The sequence below is a fragment of the Medicago sativa genome, chromosome 4 (genome assembly GCF_051527215.1).
Source record: "Medicago sativa cultivar Bolivia chromosome 4, Bolivia_mono, whole genome shotgun sequence".
Taxonomy (NCBI): Eukaryota; Viridiplantae; Streptophyta; class Magnoliopsida; order Fabales; family Fabaceae; genus Medicago; species Medicago sativa.
Genome location: NC_140752.1, coordinates 65945731 through 65965800, shown reverse-complemented (window position 1 = coordinate 65965800; position 20070 = coordinate 65945731). Strand labels below are relative to the sequence as shown.

Genomic DNA, 20070 nt, shown 5'->3' with positions numbered 1-20070 from the left:
ATTCTGCCCCTGGCAAAACCCCTGTCAAACGTCAGTTTCCCAGGGCTTTATGCACTTTTGTCAAGGATTTTGCCCCTGGTAAATTGCAAGATTTCTTGTAGGGTGATATCTTGATTACCTTTATTCCTGTCTTAATAGATTCCTCCTTTTTTCTTTTGGAGCAGAAAATAATGAGTTACTGCCTTACTGGAATTAAAATAAATGGGCAATTGTTAAGGATATATCAATATTGTAAAATATATTTCATCAACAAAAATTGCATTATGAAAAAGCCATTAAATTGGTCGTCCCTATTCTAATGTTTTTTATATATAAAAAAAACTCTATATAGCAAAAGGAATAAAATAGTTGATGTAAAATTAATATTAACATTTTAAAAGGAATTTATTTTCTTGCTAAGATGTCGTGCTTATTTTATAATCAACGAAGAAAAAAGAGGCACAAATAATTGAAGGGAGTACGTATACAGAAGCTAATTGGTTTGGTTAGTGGTGAGTCTGTAGTACATCAAATGAGATTTTGTTAAGCGGTATCCGAAGACAAACTACGGGATTTACCGACCAAATATATAAATAGAATGATACACCCTCCGGTCACTAATATAAGCAAAAATCCACTTTCTAGGTTCATTCAATAAATGATGTATGTAGCCTATAATAAAGACTACATACATCATTAATTGAATGAACCTAGAAATTGGATTTTTGCTTATATTAGTGATCGGAGGGTGTAAATTAAAAAACTTAGCTTTAAGCAATCAAAAGACTAACATTTTCACTTTATCAAATACCTAATGAATTGAAATTTCCTTGTTGCGGAAGATACATGTATTTCTCTCATTTCCAAATACTCCAAACACAAGCAAGCCAAAAAAGATTAACATTTGATTGTATCTTTTTATAGCACAAAGTCGTACCACCAAACTGGGTGACATGATAAGCGGAAGAAGTAAAGAGAATACTATTAATACCGAGCCCATTTAATATTAGAACCAAAATTTTATCAAACTTGTTACAAAAAAAAAAAAAAAAAATCAACATATTCATCTAAGGACGAGAGCTGTCATGCAAAATTCTACGGCGAAACAATATCTTGATTACCTTTATTCTAGTCTTTCTCTATTTCAATAGATTCCTCCATTTTATGTTCCAAACACAATTCATACCGAAAATTTATTAATTACATTGGATACATAATTTTAATTTATCATAGTACTAACTGTGTGATTCAATACACTTCTTGAAAGGTTTATCACTCAACAAAATTTATTTAGCTGCTGAGATGTCATGATATTTTTGTAATCAATCAATGAAGAAAAAGAGCTACAAATGATTGAAAGGAGTACCTAATTGGTTAGTGAGTCATAGAGCACAGCAGCCGTCGCATTAATTGACTATGAAAATTTGACTAGAAAAATAAAGGTTAGTGGCAGTTACTACCCACCAAAATTCTTCATTTCTTTTTCTTATATAAATAGAAACCATGCACACACTTTCATAGCCCACAACAAATTCATCCATTCATTCATTCATTCATTCATTCATTCATTCTTTCTTTCTTTCTTTCTTTCTTTCTTTCTTTCTTATTCTTACATAAAACCACACCTTTGTTTTTGTCATCATCGTCAACTAATTCACTGAAACAAATTCATTAAGCATGAGATATTTCCTATTTATTCTCTTCTTGTCTTTAGTTTCAACATTCATCATTACTTTAACAGAAGGTCAAGAAATAATTAACACTGAATCACTGCAAATAGGTTCATTGAATAGAAAAGACTTTCCAGAAGGCTTCATATTTGGCACAGCATCTTCTGCATATCAGTATAGGTGCAGCAAGTGAAGGTGGAAGAGGACCAAGTATATGGGATACCTTCACTCATAGATATCCTCAAAAAATCAGTGATGGAAACAATGGAGACGTTGCAGTTGACTCGTATCATCGATATAAGGAAGATGTTGGAATCATGAAGGATATGAACTTGGATGCATACAGATTTTCTATATCTTGGTCTAGAATACTCCCAAGTATGTCTAGTCAATTGAATTTATACTAATCCCTATCAATTATATGTTTATCTCTTTATAAACCATATTTCATTATTTTTAATTACTTAACTTCATTAATTTATGCAGATGGAAAACTAAGTGGAGGAATTAATCAAGAAGGAATCGACTATTACAACAACCTCATTGATGAATTGGTGGCAAATGGATTACAACCATTTGTAACACTTTTTCATTGGGATCTTCCTCAAACTCTAGAAGATGAATATGGCGGTTTCTTAAGCCCACTCATCATGTGAGTGATACAATTTCAAACTTTCAGTTAATAACTTAGTTTAAATATTTGTGGAAATGTTTCTCATTCATCTTCACATACTTTAAACTGCAGAAAAGATTTCCAGGACTATGCAGAACTTTGCTTCAAAACATTTGGAGATAGAGTAAAACATTGGATAACTTTGAATGAGCCATGGACTTACAGTCAAGATGGGTATGCAAATGGTGAAATGGCACCAGGTCGATGTTCATCTTGGTTGAATCCAAATTGCACCGGTGGTGATTCTGGAACCGAACCATATTTAGTTGCACATTATCAACTTCTAGCTCATGCAACAGTTGTTAATTTATACAAGACAAAGTATCAAGTCTCTCAAAAGGGTGTGATAGGGATAACGTTGGTTATTAACTATTTTGTGCCACTCTCAGATAACAAACTTGATATAAAGGCTGCTGAAAGAGCTACAGACTTCATGTTTGGATGGTAAGTTGATTACAAAGATATAATCATCCAAATTAACACAAGGAGATATATATATATATATATATATATATGATAACTTATTCTCTTTTTTTATTTAATTATAGGTTTATGGATCCCCTAAGCAATGGAGATTATCCAAAAAACATGCGAGCCTTGGTTAGGTCACGATTACCAAAGTTTACAAAAGAGCAATCAAGGCTAGTGAGTGGTTCATTTGATTTTATTGGCATAAATTACTACTCTTCATGCTATGCTTCTGATGCACCTCAGTTGAGCAATGGCAAACCTAGCTACCTAACAGATTCACTTTCTCGTTTTTCATGTAAGAACATTTTTGGCCTACTTTATATCTATTGATTGATTATTTAAGTTATATATTATAAATTTAAATTAATGGTATATTTTTTTTTTTTTTTTTTGTGTGATTGCAGTTGAACGTGATGGAAAAACCATTGGTCTAAATGTAAGTGTTAAATTAACCATGAAATGTTCCAATATCTCATCTGTTATTTGGTTTTTGTCTAAATTGGTAATTAATGAATTTGGTTATTTTACTTTCACAGGTTGCTTCAAATTGGTTGTATGTTTATCCAAGAGCAATTCGAGACTTTCTGATACAAGTTAAAGAAAAATACAACGACCCTTTAATTTATATTACTGAAAATGGTAAGCAAATCACTTTCATATCATGCTTTTTCTTCTTTAAATAGATAAAGTTATAGTAAAAAACTTTTTACTTTAGCTTCTTAAAAAAAACATTTTACTCTAGATATATAAATTTCTATATGAAATTTTATTACTCATGAACATAACTCAACTTTTTCATAATGTGTGTAGGTATTAATGAGTACGATGATCCATCGTTATCACTTGAGGAATCACTTATGGATACGTATAGAGTTGATTATCATTATCGTCATTTATTCTATCTTAATGAGGCAATCAAGTGAGTAAATTTTTGATATATCTAAAGATCAGTCTATTTCACTTTCTTTCATGGAATTTAGCTAAACTATTTTCTTTCTTTTAATCTAAATACAGGGCTGGTGTAAATGTAAAGGGATACTTTGCATGGTCTTTGTTGGACAATTTTGAATGGCATAAGGGTTATACCGTAAGATTTGGAATGACCTTTGTAGATTATAAAAATGGTTTGAAAAGATATCAAAAGCTCTCAGGATTGTGGTTCAAGAATTTTCTCACATCAGAGAACAAAAAAGTTTACATAGACTCCATTTAACAGTGCTACAAAATTCTTTTATAAATACCATAGTTGTAAAAACAATTATTTCATTTAATTATTTCATTGTTTGAATATAAAAAGTATACCATTTGAAATTGTATGTAAATATATATTATCTATATGTAATTGGTCCTATTCGTTTATTCTTCATGTAACTTGTAATTTCATTTTACTTATCTACAGACTTGTTTGGTGAAAGTAATTATTATTTCACTATACTTATTTATATAGAATAAGCTTTGATTGATCTCTATTTGTCGAAAAGAAACTTGAATAGTGTTGGAAACTTCTTGTATCATTCTAATTTCTTTATGACAGAATCTTCATGTTTCTGGATAATGAGAATGTTCTTTTGAATTATTTTTCAATCATTCTCACCAATAAATGACTTGATTAATAATTCAATCTGGAATTTATTTCTTCGTCAAATATAATTTTTGATATTTGTTAAATTGGTAGAAATATTTATGAGTGAAATGAATATATGCATTATGAGAACATTTTTTTTCATCAGAATTGATAATGTTATCATCTATATGAGAGAATATTCTCATTTTGGTCAATTATTCTCGAAGTCTTTTTATTATGAAGAGAGAAATGAATCAAATGTATTCTCATTAATTGTGAAAAGTGTAGGAGTATGATAACAATCTTACAATGATTGTAGGTAATAGAATTCTAAGTTAGTTAGTTATAACTAACCAACAAGATAACTTGCATAGCAAGTTATCTCTCTAACTAATTACAATACAACAGTTTACAGAGTATATATTCTAAAATTCGAAGGTTCTACATCGACATAAAGTGAAATTTCAACATGTGAGGCGTTAACGTTAACGATAGCAAATTTCATTGAAACAAAGAGATCAATATGATTCTAATATGTGTTTGTGATTTAACAAGTTTCTTTATGTTTTCAAAAGAACATGACATTACAAATACAACTATATACAAAGAAACATCTAACTTAACAATACAAAGTGCTTAGAAGGACTTCAGAAAGATCATAAGCTCTTGAGAATGAGATCAAAAGCATCTCATGGGCACTACAAAATTGAAGAAAAAGATTGACTAAGGAAATGTGAGATCAGAAGTTGATCCATGACAATCTTATGAAAAAAGTTCTTCAGTAAAGAAGAACATCATATTAGACATTAGAAACACTTGATATTGCATATCCGAAGACAAAAAAAGCTAGCAGATCAGAAGCACTTCATAATGGCTAAACAAGGAAGTTCATAATTGGTTCTCAACACCGATTCTCATCTCAAAAGTAATTAGGATAAAAGCTTTTGAAGAAAGTAATGAAGATCAACACCTATAAACAACACAAACTCTCAACAAAATATTTTCTCATTTCAGAATCACTTGAACTAAAAAAGATTAAAAGTTGAAAATTACAGATTGCTTGAAAGAGATCATATACATCTTTCAACTTGAGATTCAATTCTCAAACATTGGATAGCAATCAGAAATACACTCAAGCATCCAATATATAATTGGCACATCTTTTATAGTGTATTTGAAAAGTTTAGATTCGCCTTAGTGTGATCAGATTGAACTTAAAGATAAAGAGAGAAAGGTCATTATGAAATCAAAATGATCATTGTTAAGATCAAGATCACAAAACAAATTTTATAATCAATTGTAAAGTTTCACTAATTCTCTTTAGGATATAAAGGTGGATTGTGTGGTAGCTAAAGTATGAAGAGGTTGTCCAGAACTTGTAAGGTCAGTTAGACCAGAAAAGAAGAGAAAGTGTTCACAATCTGAGAGGGGTATCTCAGACACCATATTGAAAAATTGCAAAATTTATGGAGACCATACTAGCTAAATTAGGATGAACCATGATAACTTATTTGTGTCATCTTCTCTATCCCTTAACTCCTTTATTTGCTAGTTCATAAGAAAACACAATCATCCAATCTTTTCTTGTATCGAAATTCATTTTGATATATACGTCAGATCATCAGATCTGAACATCTTCTTAAGGTTGAGACAAATGGAATACCTGAGAATCTTAGAAATGAAATCATACTTGGATAATGATAGAACGAGGACATGTTACTTATGGTGACAACAATAGACGTAAAATTCTGGATCTTTGTTGAGGATTCGATGAGAAAACTCACACCAATAACAACTTGATGTGTGGAGCAAGAGATAATTAAGCAACCAAAATCAAAGTGTATGGAACAATTAACACAAGCCAAAAGTAGAAAACAACAGCGAAAGAAAAGGAAGAGAGAACACAAAGAATTTGTTGACCCAGTTCGGTCCAAATTGACCTAGTCTGGGGGAGAGAGCAGCCCTCCGTTCCACTATATGATGAGTAGCGTTACAAAGAGATGGATTACAAGAATAAGTCTCCCGCCTAATTCTACCCAAATCCCAGTCTCTTCCCGTAACCAAGAGACTCAATCCTAATAGTGTTTCCCAAGGTGAATCAACCCACAAAACCTAGTTTTGTTGCCAAGAGACAAACTCTATACAAACCCTAGTTTTGTTGTTGCCTTTCTAAACCCTTGTTTCAGCCCTTCTATCTCTCTTAAAATAGTCTGATACAAGGTCTATATTTATAGTAAAAGTTTTGCTTAAAAATTGGAACAAATCTGCACCAGAAAATACGTTTCTGTTATTCGCTGCCAGCACACCATCGTGCCACGTTGCGACCCCATCGTGGCACGAAAAATCCAGTGACTTGCCTCACGAAATTCTTCAACCATCGTGGCACGTTGCTTCTCCATCGTGGCACGTTGCTTCTGCAGAATCCTGATTTTAAGTTAACTCTCACAATCTTGGTGTTTTAGAAATCCCACCACAACAAATATTGAAGATGTTTACTTGTTAAGTGTCTTGGACACATTTTGTTGATTCTTAGTCAATTATGCGACAAATGGTGGAAAATTTATTTCAACCCCCTTGGTTGTGTAATAGAGAATGATACAAACAAACAAAGTGTGTTTAAGGGGTTAAGGGATGTAGATGATGTTTCATCAAAGGGATCGAAGTGCCTCATAACCAAGAGTGTAGACTCATGGTTATTATGGCATAGCTGCTTAATTAGAAGATTATAAAAAAACAATTAGTTTCCAAAAAATTAGCTTTTTTTAAGACGAAATGAATTAAAATAGTTTTTTAATACTAAATTTCGAAAATAAAAGTAATGATAACATGAATTTATATATCAGATTTTGATCTCACTTTTTGCAGAAGAACTTTTTATAATGTTCACCAAAAAAAAAAATGATTCACAGATACATGTTGACTTAATATAAGTGATTGAAACTTCGTAAAGCAATAATTTTTAGATATGACAAAGTGTTACTTTTTTTTAGGGATGGAAAAAAAGTTAGTAATTTTGTAAATACAAAAATAGCATATTTAACGAATAAATAAAAAAATAACAATTATCCCTTATCCTGCACCGATACCTGCCCGATACTTCCCGATATGTATCAGGAGAGTATCCGAAGATTAAATTTTATTTAAAAAAAAAAAACAATTATCCTATACTTTTCACATACATCTAGGATATGAACGATAGGCGGTGGAAAATCGATATGTACGGGCTATCTGATGTTTCTATTATATTTGATGTATATGTAATTGACTAAGTAATGATGTTTTCTATCTAGGATATATATGTAATTGACTAATTGTCGTTTTCTTTATTATCAATACTACTTACATTTATATTTCTATTTCTATTGTTGCCGCCATCTGTTTTGTGTCTTTTTGTTGTTTGAGAACGATGATATTGTTGATTGTTGTGTGAAGGCAATTTCATTGTTGTGCCTTATCGTTTTTCTATGTCTGTTTGGTCTAGGTTTTGCGCCAATTTTTTTGCTTTTGAGTTTTAGTCCATATTTTGTATTTTGAGTTTTAATATGTAGTTTAAATTTAATTTTTTATTGAAGTATCCCAGCCATATCGTATCTTAAATTTTAAAATTTTCCCGTATCGACGTATCAGTGTCGTATCGTATCCATATCGTATCATATATCTGAGCTTCATAGCATGAAACACGATGAAATAATGCTCCAATTTGATAATTTTCATTGTCCCAATTCTGACAATGATAGATACCTACACCGATGTTAAAAAAACATTTAAATATTTAATAAATTTATTTGTTTTACGATTATCAAAGTAATTTATAATTGTTTGACATATTTTTTTCTTTGAAAAGGTATAATTATTTGACATGAAACACGATGAAATAATGCTCCAATTTGATAATCTTCACTGTCCCAATTCTAACAATGATAGATAGATACTACGCTGAGCCTGATATGCATAAGTTTCATGCATGGCCACGCTATTAAGCTAGGTAGGATTACTAAGATCAGCCGATTTTTAGTAGCTCAACGATTATAAAATTCACTTTTTTAAGATGAACGAACCTCAATCACTATATATATATATATATATATATATATATATATATATATATATATATATATATATATATATATATATATATATTAAGTAATGTTACTATCAATTGAGTTAAACTTATGGTGACACTCAGATAAATATTGTATCCTCATGTTTAAAACATTTGAATTATACAATGATTATTATAAGTAACATGACATAAATACTTGTCATCGACAATTAAAAAGAAATATAAGAAAAATATTTGTCACCGATATATAAAAATCACGAAACAAATATTTATCATTGATAATTAAAAAACTGTAGTTAAACATTTGCTACTGATTAATATAATAAAAAGACGAGACAATTATTTTTCATTAATACATAAATACACACTGAACAAATACTAGTCACAGGTAAATATAAAAAAATAATAGGAGACACAAATTTGCCATTGATACATAAAGAGGTAGAAGACAAAATTTGTCATTAGTTAGTATAAAAAACATGCGACGAAATTTGTCATCGATAAATATATAAAAAAAAGGACAAATAATTGTCACTGATACATAAGAAAGTTATGATAAATATTTCTCTTTCATAAGAAAGTGCGTATAATAATTTAACTGATGCTAAAACTGTTCACAATGAAGGCTTCAATCATGTGTTGTGGCTAAAGGCAATTCTACTAAAGGTTAATATCTTTGTTTCGCGCTTGTTTATGAATAGACTAGTGACAAAGGATATTTTGTGCATGTGACATATTTTGGAGTATGCCCACTCTTTTTGTTCGGCGGCTTGTGGAGTGGTGGAGGACCGGAACCATTTATTCTTTACTTGTGATTATTACGAATGCATCATTACTATTTAAAGTTTCAAATAAGTGTTGACCGATATGACAAATGCAACGATAAGTTAGAGGAGCGAGGGTAAATAGTATTCCCTTTTAAAAAAAAAAAATTGAAAGTGCGGTTTTACAATTTTTAGAAAAATGAATTACTATAAGGAATTACGCACTAGCTACAAATGATAATAAGATAAGCAATAACAAAAAAACAATTTAACTTTAAACGAGAAATTCACACTTTAATTGCTATTAACCAATCAACTATGAATACAAAATATAATCTAGAAAACCAATTACAATATCTAACCAAACCTAAACTTATGAAATTGTTAGGAAACATGGCATCCATTGATGAAGGAGAGAAAAACTTCTGAAATTCTTTCTATTGATGGAAATGAAATGTTACAATATGAGAAAGTTATCCCACTTATGGGGAGGTTACAACTATATATACTAATGGGACCAATACTACTTGTAACTAAACTATTTATCTCTAATAGTCCCCCTCAAGTTGGAAGGTGCTCAAAACACTTCCAACTTGAAATGAGAAAATACAAGGAAATACATCAAGCAAATGAAAATACAAGGAAAGATGCCGGAAACACATCGGCTAAAAACCAAAGTCATCAAACAAGTGCTTATCCAACAAGAAGCAACCACAACTCAAGGTTGAACCAATTGAAGGAAGAAGCATCAAAGCAACGCTTAACTACCATCCGGTAGAAGCCAATATCAACAAAGCCTTAAAAGGCACAACGCTTAACCATCAAGAGTGTTCAATCACTCAAGATAGAAGCACAAGAACGTTTAACCATTCCTGACGGAAGCATATCAACATGTCTTAACCATCATGAACAGAAGCACAAAACAAGAAAAGAAGTGCAAGGAAGGGCCATAGTCTACAATGGAAGGAGGTCATATGTTGAACAAACTTCACACCAAAGGTATCATGAAGCAACAAGACCAAGGTTCCAAAGATAAAAGTGATGCCCATCAATGCCGAGCCGAGACAAGAAAAGAACCAAATGCAACCTGTAAAAGGACTGCCCAAAATTTGGCAACCAAATTTTCTCTTCAAAGGGTGCTACCACTTGCATAATGCAATCAAAAGTAGCACATAACAGAGAGATAACAAACAGGTACCAAACTCCAATAGTACATAGTTCATCAGTAGGAAAAAAACCTTCATGAACGATCCAGGAAAAACAAAACAGAGGTCAAAGAACATACAAACTGCCAATAGCAAGTAACAACTGATGAGGGGGCAGCAACAATCAAAGAATGCTCCAATCAGACCAAAACAATAATCTTCAAAAGTGTTAGAATGAAATTCCATTAGAGATCCATAGGACAACTTTTTTTTAATGGCAGCACTTGTTTCTCTTGTTAATCCTATAACATATGCAGGTGTAGCTTCCCATGCTAAGGTGGATGTCATCAAAATTCCAAAGATGTGGATGAGATAATAGGATTACCATACCATACACCAACTCAGTTTCATCCAAGCCAATCATTGACAATCCACAAGTTAAGAAGATACCTCTCATAGATCATGATATACACAACCAAAAGGAGAAATTAATGCACTAAAAGGAAAGCCACCAAGTCCCAAAAACAATAGTATAGGAAACAATCTACCATAACCAGCACAATTATGCAGCCCTAAAAAAATATGTTGAAGCACCAACATAGCAAAACACTTCAAACTAAGTGTTATCCTTGAATGAATTAATGACACCACACGGTACCAATAGAATCAAAACAGAATCCATAACCTTCTTAATTTCAGCACAAAGAACACCAATATCGGAACAATTCATACTCATCACAATCTTCTCCACATTTACTTGAAGATGATGATTGAACAAAACTGAAATTAAATGGAAGATGGAGTAAGAATGAAACCTTTAAGCAACCTGATGTAAAAGCTCAAAAATTGTAGCGATGATGGTGAAATTACGGCAACCAGAGATAATACCAAACACAAAGATCCTCATATGCAAATGAGTAGCAGTGCACATACACACCACGTCACTAAGTGAAACCAAATCTGAGTAGTGAACACCAATCACAGCAATTGGATAGAGTGCAGCAGAGGATTTTAACAACGACTGCAAAATCACTCAGTGGTACCAACTTATATCGGAAAATGCAATGATGATGTCAAAGGTTTAAGGCAACCGGAGCTTCAACACTGTGATATACAAATTGCAACAAATCACAACCTCAAATCATTCACAATCATCCAAACAGATCACAACCTCTAACAGAAATTGAGTGCTCTCTAAAATCACTAACCAAAACCAGATATTGACAATAAAGGAGGAAACAAATCGCAATTGGAATCGCGAGAATTGCAAAACCGATTTGCTAAACAGAGTCACAAAACTGAAATTGATAACTCAGAGAAAGAACAAAAAATGAAGGATGAAGCGAAGAACGAAAGAAACACTGAATCGTATTCCAAAATGCGCAATCGAACTTGATCTAAAACAGATCATATGATACGATCCCGAATTCTGAAATCGAAAGAACCTTGAAATTGAACAGGAATTAGATTCCAATCAAGAAATCAAACAATAAGTGAAAGGAATCCAAACCGAAATGAAATGAATTTTCTCTGATGAAAGACGAAACTGTAACCCTAGAAATTGGGGGAAAATGATGACAACGAAATCTAACCAAATTGCAAACAGAATCACAATGGATAAGACATGAGAAACAGAATTGAGATACGAATCGTAGACGAAAACGATCGAAATCAAAGCGAAGACAATCAGATAGAAAAACGAAAATGAAATTCAGTGAGAAGAAACAAAATCGATCAAAAATGATCAAGAAAGTGAAACCGAATCGGAAAATGGAATGAAGAATGACGCAAACTTCACCGATTCAGAAAAGGGAAAAAAACGGATAAAAAAAAAGAAGGACGGAAAAGGAAAATGAAACAGAAATGAGAAAATAATTTTCTCGAGAAAATAAAAGTGAAAGAAAAAGAATTGAGGAAAAATAAACGGCGAGAAAATTGGATTTTCTCAAGAAAATGCAGCGGAAAATTCCTTCAAGGTGGATACCAGATAAGCTCTGATACCATGTTAGGAAACATGGCATCCATTGATGAAGGAGAGAGAAGCTTATGAAATTCTTTCTATTGATGGAAATGAAATGTTACAATATGAGAAAGTTATCCCACTTATGGGGAGGTTACAACTATATATACTAATGGGACCAATACTACTTGTAACTAAACTATATATCTCTAATAGAAATTAAACTCTTTTTTTTTTTTTGTGGTGGTCGGGGTTTAAACTCCGAACCTTGCATATATTATGCATTGTTCCTATCAACTGATTAAGTTCACGAAGACTATGAAATTAAGCTCTATCACAAGAAACAAAGTTATTTGATATATGATGAATCAATCAAAATGATAATGTCAATAATGTATAGTGATTGAAACTATCAATTATATTTTTAATTCAATTTTCAAGTAATTCGATCACTAAGCATGTGAACCAATTAACCTAATTAACCAATTAACGTATATCAAAGAAAAAAAATTGAAAATAAGAATCTGGCCTTAATGTCACCAAGAAAAAAAAAACCTTATTCTCTTGAAAATAATTAGGTGACAAAAACAAGATCAATCTATAACCTAATTTAGCTTCTTAAAAAAAAAAAATATCAATCTATAACCTTCTTTTCAAAGAAAAAGATCAATCAATAACCTTATACATTTTATAAGAACTCACGACTAAACAACAATACAAAACTTGCCGGCTTATTTGTTTTTCCACTATTGACTAGTCAACACTCCAAAGTGACAACTTTAGAATAATACATATTTTCTTGACCAAATATTTTTTTTTGAATAATCAATATTGTTATCCATTTTGACCAACTAACTGTCTAGTTTCTATATAAGAAGACCGTGCAAGCTTGCATTTACCATAAAAACATAAAACGATTTATTAGCATAATCAAATATTGTATTTAGTCCTTCATTAAGATTACATAAGCAAATTCAAATAATCATCAAGAAATGGCATTCAATTACCTTCTCTTCTTTATTACTTTTGTTATTTTTCTTAGCAAATCAAATATTGTGAATTGCACAGAAAGTGTTGAAGTTGAACCTATTCTTGACATTGCTTCATTGAATCGGAATAGTTTCCCTCAAGGCTTTATCTTTGGGGCTGGTTCATCTTCCTACCAGGTAATTAATTAAATAAATTATAATCAACTTTTTACAATATATTAATTAACATATTATACATATATATATATATGATATTATTGTTTTGATTGTGTTGTTTCTAACATGTGTGTATGTTTGTATGATTAGTTTGAAGGTGCAGCAACAGAAGGTGGTAGAACACCAAGTATATGGGACACATTCACTCATAGATATCCTGGTATGAACAAATAAATCTTTCTATTTTTCAATTTACATAAGAAACACAATTTTACAATTTGATATATAATTTACAATTTGTACAACTTGGATTGACATGCAGAAAAGATCAAGGATGGAAGCAATGGAGATGTAGCCATTGACACATATCATCAATACAAGGTAATTAATTATGTGATTTTCAAACTTCAATAATTATGTGTATAGGTTTTTTAGTAATTAATTTTGATTTTGTGTTTTGATTTAGTAAAATAATTTAATATCTTGTTGTTCATTTGTATTATAGGAAGATGTTAAGATCATGAAAGATATGAACTTAGATTCATACAGATTTTCCATATCCTGGTCTAGAATATTGCCAAGTAAGTCAAGTCAATATATATGATGGATATTCTCAACTAATTTTTATCGTAATAGAGATGTTTAACTTAATTTAAATATTTATCAATATCTTTTTATAATAATTAATTTATCCAAACAGATGGAAAGCTTAGTGGTGGTGTCAATCAAGAAGGAATTAACTATTACAACAATCTCATCAACGAGCTACTAGCTAATGGTTAGAAATGATTCATACGTTTATTTCACTAACTTATTTTCATATATATGTTTGTTGATGAAATAACATAATTAATTGATTATCAAATATTATAGGTATACAACCATTAGTGACTCTTTTCCATTGGGATCTCCCTCAAACTTTAGAAGAAGAGTATGGTGGCTTCTTAAGCCCTCTTATAGTGTGAGTATCCAAAACATTGTTTATTGTCTTCATAATATATATACACTATATATTTAAATTTGATTTTGATTTGTTACATGTTTCTTAAATTTTCAGAAAAGATTTTCAAGACTATGCGGAACTTTGTTTCAAGGAATTTGGTGATAGAGTCAAGTATTGGGTTACTTTGAATGAGCCATGGAGCTACAGCCAAAATGGCTATGCAAATGGGCGAATGGCACCGGGTCGTTGCTCTAGTTGGTTGAATCCAAATTGTACCGGAGGTGATTCTGCGATCGAGCCCTATTTGGTTACGCATTACCAACTTCTTGCACATGCCGCTGTTGTTGATGTGTACAAGAAAAAGTACAAGAAATCTCAAAAGGGCGTAATAGGCATAACCTTAGTAGCGAATTGGTATCTTCCACTCTCAAATTCCAAATCCGACCAAAAAGCAGCAGAAAGAGCAATTGATTTTATGTATGGATGGTAAGAGCTCATCTATAACTCTTTCCATTTTTATGTATCTTAAAAAAACATGACAAATTTGTGGACCAAAAATTTAATTCAAATTTATTTATTTCAGGTTTATGGATCCACTAACATCAGGAGATTATCCTAAAAGCATGAGAGCCCTCGTTGGTGCTAGATTACCAAAATTCAATACAAAGCAAACTAAACTACTCATTGGTTCATTTGATTTTATTGGTCTAAACTATTACTCTTCAACTTATGCCTCTGATGCACCATTGTTAACCAATGCTAGACCTAGTTACTTAACAGATTCTTTGGTCAATCCAGCATGTAAGCAACCAATCCATTTTACAACTCTATAATTTACTGAAACACTTTAAATTCAATGTATTTTGACAATGGATACCCTTTTTTTTCGTGATGAATTGCAGTTGAGCGCAACGGGAAACCTATTGGCATTAAGATTGCTTCGGAATGGTTGTACGTTTATCCAAGAGGAATTCGTGATCTTTTGTTATACACCAAAGAAAAATACAACAATCCTTCTATTTACATCACAGAAAATGGTAAAAACACCTACCTGTATATAAAATCATAGTTTTCTTGTCTTGAATTACCATTTTCTATGACTTGTTGAAATCAATTGTGTATGACAATTTTTATTCTGCATATTTTAATTGTAGGTATAAATGAATACGATGATTCTACATTATCAGTTGAGGAATCACTCTTGGATACTTTTCGAATTGATTACCATTATCGTCATCTATTTTATCTTCGATCTGCCATTAGGTAAGTAGTACTTTATCTTCCCAAAAGAGTTCTCTATTGTTCATCATACATGTTAATAGTTTTCTAAATTATGTCCATTTGATTATATATTACAGGGAAGGTGTGAATGTCAAGGGTTATTATGTATGGTCATTGTTCGACAATTTTGAATGGTCATCCGGTTATAGTGTCAGATTTGGAATGACCTTTGTCGACTATAAGAATGGCTTGAAAAGATACCAGAAGTTGTCTGCATTATGGTTTAAAAATTTTCTCAAAAAAGAAACTAAACTTATGTTTCTAATGAGAAAGGTTATGAGATTCATTCATTAAATAATTATATATATTTGTAAATATTATTTCATTATTTAAATTGTTTTATTTGTTCCAATGAGGTCCTATTTGACCAAAAAGGGATTGAAAATGTATTCATTTTATTTGTGAATATTATTGGTCATATTGAAGAATGAAGGAAAATTATAATTCTTATGGTTAAATATATCATTTTACCATAATTTTATGGACTTATTGTTTTATTATTTTCTAACTCAAGAAAAAGTAAAAGAATAAAATTAAGGGGAAATTACACACACCTCTTCTCACATTGTCGGTGAAGAAATATGTTATTTATGTATACCATCGATTAGGGCAGAGGTAGGGGTTGAACTAAGCCCAATGAACTTTAAAAGAAAATACAAACATTCCTTTATATATTTTGAATCTTAAATCCCCTCTTTTTTTTTTTTTTTTTTTTTTTTGCACGACTATAGTCCTAAAGGTCCAATAATTCGAAAATTTGAACCCCTACACTAGAGTACTGGCTCAACCACTGATTGCCAGTGAAAAAAATTGCATGTTTTCAATTATATATTTTCACATCATTTAATGAGTTTTTTTTAAAGAATCATTTAATGAGTTAGCAACACATAATTTAGCATACTTAAATAATGAACACGGTTTGTTGACAGAATAGAGTAATTACATTATAAACATTATTATAAAGACTGAATTGTCAATTTTGTAGAAATTAGTAGAGTAATTACTATTGATAAAATGAACACGGTTTGTTGACAGAATAGAGCAGGGATATAAAATGATTTTCTATTTGTTTGCTAGGGTTTCCTCTTGTGCGTTTACCCTTTATCGAACCATTTTTTACAGTATTTGTTTTTCTGAGCTAAGCAGAATGTGATCTTGGGCTTATGTTATGCTTCCCTCTGTGGATCAGATTCATATAGTTATGTTTTAAAATAGTTACTTTTAATCAACAAAAATGCTAACTTGTGTATTTTTTCTTTTTTTTTTTTGTTAGAGAGAGAGTGTGTAAATGGCCAAAAAAAGGAGATGAGAAACTATAACGAGGGGTAGTTATCACCGACGAATCAGCTTCTAACAATTGTCTAAATTGAGATAGACATTTCTCAAAAAACATCACATTTGAATCTTTAATTTGGAAATCGCTCTTTAGACTTTAAAAATTGCTCTCCTACACTCCAAAATTATCTTAGTAACCCCAACAGCAGTTGGCTCATGTCCTAGTTGCACTGAGTGCAGTTTAATCTAATGTCTTCACTCATAGCATAGTTTTGCACGCGAAGACGACAATTGAAAATATGAACTAACACAAAGATATAGCAAAAATGACCTCCCATCATATTTGGTGCTCTAGTAAATGTTAGAAAATAACAGGGCTGAAGAAGGAAAATAAACACAATCACCACATAAGAATATAACGTGGAAACTCCAAAACCGGAGAAAAAACCACGACCGTTGTCTAAACCGACAACCAGAGAATTATTACTATGTGAAAATTGTTACAACACATAGACTTCTCTAACTCTCACCCAATGCCCCAATACACCCACACTCTCACAAAACAAATATTTAAACTAATCAGATATAAGCTTAAAGTGCTACTGACTGGTGCATCTAAAAACAAAGAAACTAGGTTAAATATATAGCGTTGGTCTTCCCCTTGCTTCACTAAACTAAGCGATGTGGGACATATCACCAATAACTAATATTTTCTAACCTCCTTCTTTATTCAAGAAACTTGACAATCAAACCCAACAGTAAAGTGGCCACTTCAATATATAGCGTTGGTCTTCCCCTTGCTTCACTAAACTAAGCGATGTGGGACATATCACCAATAACTAATATTTTCTAACCTCCTTCTTTATTCAAGAAACTTGACAATCAAACCCAACAGTAAAGTGACCACTTCTTTGTAAATACCAGTGACATGGATGATTCAGCAAATGGGCGCATCACCCTCCTTCAACCAATTAATTCTTGAATCATGCCACTGAATACTCGAATGAAATTTGGATATAGCCACAATATCTGCAGATAATAGATGAAGCTCTTCATTCTCATCCTCCTTTAGTCCTTGGTACTTCCCTCTAATATCCAATAAAGTTATACGCTCTTTGACACCACGAATATTACTATCTAAATTTTGAGTTTGATATCTGATGATGTCTTTAGGCTACCCTTCAACAATTTTAACTTTTCTTTCAACACATTTCCACTCAACCCCTGAACAAGAAAAGATAACCACTTCTCTTGAACAAACTCCTTATACACCGGAAGGTCCGCCTAAAATTTTAGCATCCCTTGAGGTCTATAGGACCCCAATTCTCTTCATAAACAATTAACAGAATTAGACAATGATCATGTAATCCTCTAGGGAGAGCCGCTTGGAGACAATTCGGCCAAGATAAGCATCATGCCTCGGATAACAAAAAACTATCCAACCGGTTCATATATAGACCATCCTCCCGATACCAGGTATAATTCCAACCACTTAACGGCAAATCAATTAAAAATTTACCATCAACGAACTGATTAAACTGAGAAAAAACCTCAATTCTTACCCCCAATATTCGACTCATTCTTTCCTCACTGGTCCGAATAACGTTAAAATCACCCAAGATACACCAAGCAATCTCCTGATCATTACTAATCAATCCAACTAACTCTTCCCAAATTAACTTTTTTCCCACTATCACATGGAGCATAAAAATTAGTGGTGTAAAATTCAATATCATTCTTAATAAATCTCTCTTTGGCCGGATAACAATGGTCAACAGTCATAGTCAAATAAACACCCACCTCATTAGTATCACATAACGTTATCATTCCAACTGAAGCACCTACTGATGGCTTAAAAGAAAAACCCACAGATGTTGATCCCCATAAAGACCTAACAACAAACTCATTCACAACATCTAACTTAGATTCTTGAATGTAAAACAAGATTGTGTAAAACTAAAATTACTGATTAGATTAGTCATTTCTTCAATAGTTTGAATAGTATGTCTCAAAATTTTAATCATACAGGGATTTTCATATAATCATCATTATTAAGCCAGCCATACAAATACGTTGCAACACATCTTTCCTATAAATTGAATCTTTCATATTCTCCTAAACTTACAAGCATAAAAAAGTTCTTGGATTCACTTTAGATGAATATGTCTTTTAAAATAAATGGTAAACATTTGAACTTAGGAGTGTGCTCCTCCGCAAGGTCTCAAGTTCGATACTCTCCGGTGCCAATTTAGGTGGGCCATTTAGCTTCTTCAAAAAAAAAAAAAACATTTATCAATTCACTTCTGGTGAACATATCAAATTTTATAGATAATGTATTTTATCATTCTATTTTTTTTTTTTGCGCGAAAAAGTCATATATAATATCTAATTAACTTCGCATCTTCAAGTGTGTGGACTAGAAGTCCAAAAAGTTCCTCTTTATAAAGCGATTTTAATCTTTAATAGAATATAATTCATGATCATCATTATCTCTTATCACATATAGGGTCATAATATATGCAAAAACATATCAACGTTAACTTCATTTCGGTTTTATCTCATTCCATTCATGACATGATTTATCAAGATCTTTCATTTATGACATAATATATCGAAATCAATTTATTTTAATGGAACTTAAAAATCAATTATATCAGACAACTCGTTTAGAGTTTTTGTATCCTCATTTGGGTCATCTTTCCTTTTAGCTCATTTTCTTGGTTGAGAATTTTTATATTTGGAACCGAATGATCTACCACACTTCATTCACGGTAGACACTCATTTTCAATATAGATTATCTGACAGGTACATCCATTTTGTTTGGGTTATTAGAAACTGGTATTTGATTTGCTTAACTTTGCTAATCAATTACATCTTGAACTTCCAGTTCATATTGATTTATACAAGGGTCAAGATGAGAAAATAATATTTTATTTCAAATAATTCATTTGAACTTTAGGTTCACATTTTCAACCACTTACTGTCTCGCTCTAATATTTAGAAAACTAATTCATCAATGGATTATAAGTCTACTTAGTTGTAAACAAGTTCGCTCAATACAATTTATAATAGATGGAGATTCATATCAAATATAATTTTTGACTATTCTTTCAAGATTTATCTTAGTGCATTATAT

At 31.4% G+C, this 20070-nt stretch overlaps 2 protein-coding genes across 2 annotated transcripts; both read left to right on the top strand.

The window, feature by feature from the left end:
* Positions 1-1490: 1490 nt before the first annotated feature.
* On the top strand, positions 1491-4207 carry LOC146930850 (beta-glucosidase 12-like). The gene is made up of 8 exons (XM_085702288.1): positions 1491-2027; positions 2136-2301; positions 2395-2766; positions 2871-3088; positions 3198-3229; positions 3330-3432; positions 3604-3712; positions 3808-4207. The coding sequence occupies exons 1-8, from the start codon at positions 1967-1969 to the stop codon at positions 4004-4006; spliced, it is 1260 nt and encodes a 419-aa protein (XP_085558414.1). The 5' UTR covers positions 1491-1966; the 3' UTR covers positions 4007-4207.
* Positions 4208-13192: 8985 nt separating this feature from the next.
* Positions 13193-16134, top strand: LOC146930849 (cyanogenic beta-glucosidase-like). The gene is made up of 11 exons (XM_085702287.1): positions 13193-13455; positions 13585-13654; positions 13757-13815; positions 13940-14015; positions 14135-14212; positions 14308-14395; positions 14492-14863; positions 14961-15178; positions 15280-15414; positions 15532-15640; positions 15736-16134. Exons 1-11 carry the CDS (start codon positions 13282-13284, stop codon positions 15950-15952), a joined length of 1596 nt encoding a protein of 531 aa, XP_085558413.1. The 5' UTR covers positions 13193-13281; the 3' UTR covers positions 15953-16134.
* The last annotated feature ends 3936 nt before the right edge of the window (positions 16135-20070 follow it).